This window comes from Hibiscus syriacus, unplaced genomic scaffold, assembly GCF_006381635.1.
Source record: "Hibiscus syriacus cultivar Baekdansim isolate YM2019G1 unplaced genomic scaffold, ASM638163v2 tig00110763_pilon, whole genome shotgun sequence".
Lineage (NCBI taxonomy): Eukaryota > Viridiplantae > Streptophyta > Magnoliopsida > Malvales > Malvaceae > Hibiscus > Hibiscus syriacus.
Genome location: NW_024062851.1, coordinates 1 through 7138, shown reverse-complemented (window position 1 = coordinate 7138; position 7138 = coordinate 1). Strand labels below are relative to the sequence as shown.

General features: G+C 36.4%; 1 protein-coding gene across 1 annotated transcript; it reads left to right on the top strand.

The window, feature by feature from the left end:
- Positions 1 to 2279: 2279 nt before the first annotated feature.
- LOC120139584 (aspartate aminotransferase, mitochondrial-like) lies at positions 2280 to 5029 on the top strand. The gene is made up of 10 exons (XM_039154750.1): positions 2280 to 2507; positions 2589 to 2674; positions 2787 to 2993; positions 3111 to 3216; positions 3526 to 3630; positions 3718 to 3890; positions 4132 to 4291; positions 4400 to 4495; positions 4584 to 4678; positions 4793 to 5029. Exons 1-10 carry the CDS (start codon positions 2340 to 2342, stop codon positions 4974 to 4976), a joined length of 1380 nt encoding a protein of 459 aa, XP_039010681.1. The 5' UTR covers positions 2280 to 2339; the 3' UTR covers positions 4977 to 5029.
- The last annotated feature ends 2109 nt before the right edge of the window (positions 5030 to 7138 follow it).

Here is a 7138-nt window from a genome sequence, read left to right as displayed (position 1 = left end):
GGACCCCGAGTTGCATTGCTACATCCTCCAAAGTTATCGTGCATTCGCCACACGGCAAATGAAACGTGTGCGTTTCTGGTCTCCAACGTTCAATCAACGCACTGATCAAACCTGGGACCAACTTGTAATCTCGCACAAATGTTATATACCAAAATCCAGCCTCTTGCAAATTTTCTTCTATTAGTGGGTGTGGCTTGGGCACTTTATGTAGTCGAAGACGAAGGACTCGCTGCTCGTCCTCCTACAATTAAATATTCAAAAAAATTATCACAATCATAAAATAATATTCAATATTTATTAATTATAATTCATTAAACAAATATTTTATTCACCATTATTCCCAAATGACTTGAAATATGTTCATTGTCAAGCCTCAACAGTGGAATTTGGTCAGCCATTAGAATGAATCTGTAAAAAAAATTAAACAACAATATTTAAAAAATCATTTAATATAATCTAATATAAACTAACTAACTAATTTACAACACTAAACTTTAATATAATAACATATAATATAATAAACTAATAAACTAACAAACTAAACTTTTTAAAATATAAGTTAAACGTAAACGCTAAACCCTTAAACAACTAATAAAATATTCTTTTATATAACTAAAACTAACTAATAAACTATTTTTTCATTATAATATACTATTAATAAACTTACTAACTAATTTTTTATATAATATAAATTCAACAAACAAATATAACTTAACTATTTAACTAACACAAACTAATTAAATAATTTTTTTTATATAACTAACTATTAACAATACAAACTAATTAATTATTTTTTAACTATATAACTATCAAACATATACTAATTAAATAATTTTTAATTTATGTATACTATAACTTAAACTAACAATCATATAACCCTAAACTAACAAACTAATTAACTGCTTTTTGTTTAACCCTAAACCCTAAACTAACAAATTAAACATTTATAATAATAAACTAATTTAAATAAAAAAATTTACCTTATCTCCCTTTCTTCTTACTTTCCTTTCTCCCTTTCTTCCTTTCCTTTCTCCCTTTCTTTCTTTCTTTCTCGGCTGCAATCTCTTCTCCCTTTCTTCTGCAATCTCTTCTCCCTTTCTTTCTTTCTTTTATAACCGGCTGAGGCCTCAATTATTTCACCAATTGTACAATTGCAGCTGATTTCACGCGTTCAATTATTGTACCAATAATCAAATGGTTCACATGCCTCAAATGGTTCACATGCATGCATTGGGAGGTGTAGGCATGCAGCGGGAGCACGTGAATTGGGAGGTGTAGGCAATGCAGCGGGGAGCACGTGAAGGAATCTATGTGGCTATGTGGCTGTGCATGTGCATGGATGATGGAATGGCGCCGGGACTACATGGCGACCTACAAGGTCGCCGGGACTACATGGCGACCTACAAGGTCGCCGGGACTACATGGCGACCTACAAGGTCGCCTAGGCTGCATGGCGACCTCTCTATTCCTGCATGGCTTGTATATGGCTCGTTGCATGCTCCCCATTGGCTCTCTATTCCTGCATGCTCCCCATTGGCTCGTATATGGCTCGTTGCATGCTCCCCATTGGCTCTCTATTCCTGCATGCTCCCCGTGGGCTCGTATATGGCTCGTTGCATGCTCCCCATTGGCTCTCTATTCCTGCATGCTCCCCATTGCCTCGTTGCATCCTCCCCATTGGCTCGTATGACGTATATGGCTCGTATATGGCTCGTATGTCACCCTCGTATGTCACCCCGTATGTCGCCAGGATTGCATGGCGTCCTCCAAGGTCGCCTGGATTGCATGGCGTCCTATGGCAATCACTGTTGAATTCACCCCATTCCAGCAATTAATCTATGATGTGCACCATATCGTGGAAAAAAAAATTCGAGAACATTATCTCGTGAATTTACCCATTTATAATAGTTTGATAAATTTTAATGACCATTTTAACGGTTGAAAAATTAATAATCATTTTATAACTTTTGAAACTTTAAAGATTAAAATATTATTTCAACATAATTTAATAACTATTTGTGTAATTTACCCTGGATTTAAATAAAACCAGCCGACAAAAGTTCAAATCCGACACAACATTTCTGCTATTCTGTTGGCTACAAGCAGGGGAGAAAAAGAAGGAAACCAACGAACAAAACTGTAAAACCCACTGAAAAATTGAAGACTAAGTTCACCATCCTTTTGAACAGTAACACAAAACCATGGAAGAGGAACAACAACACCGTTGTTTTCCCTTTCCCCCCAAACTCCCTTCGTCTTCATATATACTTGTTTAGACCCAAGCCGTAGTTACCTGAACACAACAGAACCAAATCAGCGGCAGTTTATCGCATTTCTTGATGATGATTATTTCCAGGTTTCTAAGAAGAGGAATCTCAACAGCTTCCACCTGCGCCACTCGACGCTCATGGTGGGATCATGTCACTCCAGCGCCCAAGGACCCCATCATTGCAGTCACCGAGGCCTTTCTAGCTGACCCTTTTCCTTACAAGATAAATCTTGGAGTGGTATTTTCTTTTGTCTTTCACAATAGATTGTTCAATCTTTTGGGATAATACGAATAACTGTGGGTCTGGGTTTTTTTTCAGGGAGCTTACAGGGATGATGAAGGGAAACCTGTTGTGCTTCAATGCGTTAGAGAAGCAGAAGGCAAGATTGCGGCTTCCAATTTCTTGTGAGTTTCATTTTCATTATGTTTCTGATTTGTGACTTTTCCCAATAATATTTCATCGTTTTTATCTAATTCCAAACGTCTTCTTGTCTTATCTTATGTGATGCATTGGCAGGGAGTCAACGTCTACCGCAGTTAGCTCGAAATTTGTTGAGGAGAGTGCAAAATTGATTTATGGACAGGATTCGAATGTTATAAAGGAAAGGAGGTTCGCCGGAATTCCGGCTCTATCTGGAACCGGTGCTTGTCGTCTCTTTGCCGAGTTTCAGAAACGATTTTATCCGGAGTCGAGAATATATTTGCCTGATCCAACTTGGTCCAAGTAAGTTGTCTTGTTCCCTTTCATTTCATTCTGTTGTTTGGAGTTATAAGAAATGGGTTATGCAAAAGAAATTTTCAGCTTTTCGCTTTAAGTACCTAAATGATTTTCGTTTCGCAGTCACCGCAACATTTGGAGAGATGTTCATGTTCCGGATCGAACCTTTCGCTACTACCATCCCGATTCGAAGAGTTTAAACTTCGTGGCACTCATGGATGACATCAAGGTACCATGATCACCTCTCATGGATGTTATTTCCAACAAAGTGCAGGTCTACACATATATGCATCTTTATTTTAAAATAAATGTAGATATAATGAAGAAAAGACTTTTAAATGTGAACGATTTCTAAATTGTCATGAAGTTAAATATTTCCCTTGCAAAGATACTACATTTGCATATGCATACTCATTTTTGCTGCGTGGAACTTGCGTTCTATGGAGAGATTCAATATTTGCATACCTGTGAAAATACTATAAAATTTCTCAAGTACGAAATCAGTTATTGACTGCTTTTGTTTTGATGGTTCCTATAGAATGCCCAGATGGTTCTTTCTTCTTTACTTCATCCTTGTGCCCATAACCCGACTGGGGTCGACCCTACTAATGAGCAGTGGCGAGAAATCTCATCTCTGTTCAAGGTAATGATGATAATTACATTGTGTTGAGTCATCATTTCTCTAATATCTATTGCTGCTTTTAAAATCCTTGCCTTGACTACTTTCTAGGCAAAGAATCATTTTCCCTTCTTTGACGTGGCTTACCAAGGGTTTGCCAGCGGAGATGTAGAGAGGGATGCCAGAGCAATTAGAATTTTTCTTGAAGATGGCCATTCAATAGGCTGTGCACAATCTTTCGCGAAGAACATGGGTTTGTATGGACACAGAGTGGGTTGTCTCAGGTCTGCCAATGTTCTTCACTTCTGTTTATATTTGGATGGATATATGTTTTACCTCTCTGAATTAGTACCGAACAAGTTTTGGTGTTTTAATATGGTTGGCTTGAAATGAACTTTATTTCCATGTCGAGATCACTCATTCGATCCAAAATTCATTAGAAGGCTAAGGTTTCAAGGATCACGTTGTGTTCTGGTTTGGTCCGTATTGTTCTTCAGCAATCTTACACTGCAATGATTGTTCCAGTGTTCTCTGCAACGACAAAATACAAGCAATGGCAATCAAGGGCCAGCTACAGCAGATTTCTAACACTATGTATGGCAGTCCACCGATTCACGGCATATCACTAGCCTCGAAAATCTTGAGTGATCCAGACATTAAGGCCATTTGGCTCAAAGAGGTCAAGGTATATATACTTTCAAGTTTCTTTTTCCGGTTCTGCACTTTCTTCAATTAACAGTATCACAAGGATGATTGGACTGACGCGCGTTTAATAATATCTACATGTTATAAGGTCATGGCAACTCGTATTCACCGAATGAGAGCTATTCTACGGGAAGCTCTCGAGAGATTAGGGTCTCCCCTCAATTGGCAACACATCACCAACCAGGTCAGTAATGTAACTAGAAATTTCTCCGATGCTGCTTGAAATGCTCCCTATTTTGCATTTTAACACATCAGAATATGCAAAATTGCAGGTCGGAATGTTTTGCTTCTCCGGATTAAATCGTGCTGAGGTCTATCTACTTGCAAAGGAATTTCATATATACATGACGCCTGATGGACGCATAAGGTATATTTATAATATAAAACATCGGTTTTGTTCTTGAAGGCTTGAGACTTGCTACTCTGTCATGCATTACTACCATTAGCTAATCCGAGCTTCTTGTTGCGATGACATTTGCAGCATGGCCGGGGTGACCACGAAGAATGTTGATTATCTAGCGAACTCTATTCATGAAGTCACCACATGTGATCAGGATGCCAAGATACTGCATAACACCGATGCATATAGGATTAACACTGATATTCGTTTCACTTCCCTTGGTGCCAGTAAATCAAGAGCTAGGGGAATGAATTTAAGCCTGTAATATCCCTATTATTCTTTTCTTATAGGTTGTACCATTTATATATGTTGCAGAAACATTGAAACATGTTAATACGAAGATAGGAACCTTTATCCATCCTTCATCCAAGTATTAAATGATGACACAGAGAGATCTGCAAACAATCAACCCCCCAAATTGCTTAACGACGATTTCTGATCTTTTCAAACCAGTAAATATGCAACAAAATCTTTAGTGTCCTTTCAAAGAGCATGTTCCCTTTGATAGTAGTTTAGAGCAGTGTAGGTACAATAAATTATCATATGATAAATTTGCAAAGAAACTGCACAACTGTACAATTTAATAATAACTAAGATCAGTAACTGATGAATCGGCATGCAAATGTCTATATGATTCAGTACCATGCATTCAACAGTTTTGGGTGGTTTCACAGTTTGATTAACCAAATAGAGCTAAAACGCATACCTAGATTATTAGAGAGTAATTCAACACAAAACAACTGAGGATAGCGGTATCATCCACGAAGCTTTAACTACCAGGGCTTCCCTCTACCAATATCGAAACATAGAATCGAAGTTGGCGGTTCAATGGCTGCAGTATCTTCATCATTTGGATTCGAAATCAGGTCCTCTTCTTGTCTTTCCCGGGGCTCATTGCAAGAAACATTGGTGAAGAAAAGATGATGACGGTAAAAAATTGTTGGTTTTCTTCAAACTGATAATATTCGGGAACAATGACCGCAAAAGACCAATCTTGAGCGCTTACTCTTGATGGATTTCTAGTTGAAGTTGGAGTAATAAGATGGAGGAGGGATATAGCATCGGAGACAGTGGATTTGGAGTAACGGGCTGACATCCCCATATGAAAGGGACAGCAGCAGAGAGTCCATCATAATAGACCCTGAAAGAAGGATTGCAAGAGAGTTTTCCTTGGATAATAGCCTGCAAAAGAACTTGTCATCTTGCTTGATTTCCAGAGTCTTATCATGGGGAAGATGATCAGGGGTTGTGTTAAACATCTTCCGATGTGTTTTTGGGATTTCGGTGATCAGAGGGTAAAAGAGATTATTAAAGGAAAATAATCCCAGAGACGAAGGAAAAAGCTTTAGGCTTGAAGATATCTGTATACCTTCTGGGTTATTTAGTTGAACTGAAAACAAAAAGGTGAAATGAGTTTCGCATGATTTATATAGGAAACACTGGAATTTAAAATATGATTTTTAAAAAAATCATATCATTAACGTAAACAATGAAGTTTTGTTCCATTAAAAAGTTGGTGGGTTTCAATTATTGGCATTTGCAATGACTTTCGTCTTCCTTTAAATTGAAGGTTTACGTTTCTAGCTCCATTGCAAAATTTTTTTAGGGTAAACTACACATTTAGTATATAAATGATTGCTTGTATTATGTTTTAGTACTCAAACATTAATTTTTAAACTATATCAATCGTTTAGTTTATGTTTTATTTTGGTAAACCATTGTTAAAAATTAATAAAACTGCTAATGTGACATTTTTATTTTCTTCATAATGATATGACATTGTCTTATAGTGACACGTTAACATCACCGTTAAACTTTTACCGATGAGATTCGGATGCAAAAAACTTTTGAACTTGATCCCATAAATTCTTTAAAGAAATAATTTTGAACTTAGGAATGATGGAATATTAAAGAAAAAAGTTAAAACAAATCATCGAATCAACTTGTTTGATAAGATTACAAATGTTATCCTTATCAATTCAACACTACCAACTTAAAGTTAAACACCTACCTTTACTTTAGAAGCAAAAATAAGAAACTCAAAATTCTTTGGATAATTCTAAATAGTAACAAATTGTTATCGGAGAAATTTATACATGAGTATTTTTTCTTGGTTAATTTATATAATTGTTTTCTATTTAAAATTTATTTCTTAAATTATTTTTTATGTTTAAGTTTAAATTATCAACATTTTTGTAACAAGACTCTTATTTAAAAGAAATCAATGATTCAGTTAGGACCACAACTTTAATCCTAATGACCACTTGAGCTATTTAATTCTTTTTTCAATCGAAGAAGAACATTCAACAATATTAGTTAAACAATCTAGATGTTTATAATCAAACCACACTGGAAAATTGCCATTATATGACCATTGCAAGGCTATGAGTAGCTACATTTCCGCTTCAATGCACGCACCGACACCTT

Bases quoted from the DNA above. Each gene is read 5' to 3' on its own strand.
- LOC120139584 (XM_039154750.1), top strand. From the start codon at position 2,340: ATGATGATTATTTCCAGGTTTCTAAGAAGAGGAATCTCAACAGCTTCC. The intron at 2,508-2,588 runs GTATTTTCTTTT...GTTTTTTTTCAG, and splicing joins ACAAGATAAATCTTGGAGTG to GGAGCTTACAGGGATGATGA. The intron at 3,217-3,525 runs GTACCATGATCA...TGGTTCCTATAG, and splicing joins CACTCATGGATGACATCAAG to AATGCCCAGATGGTTCTTTC.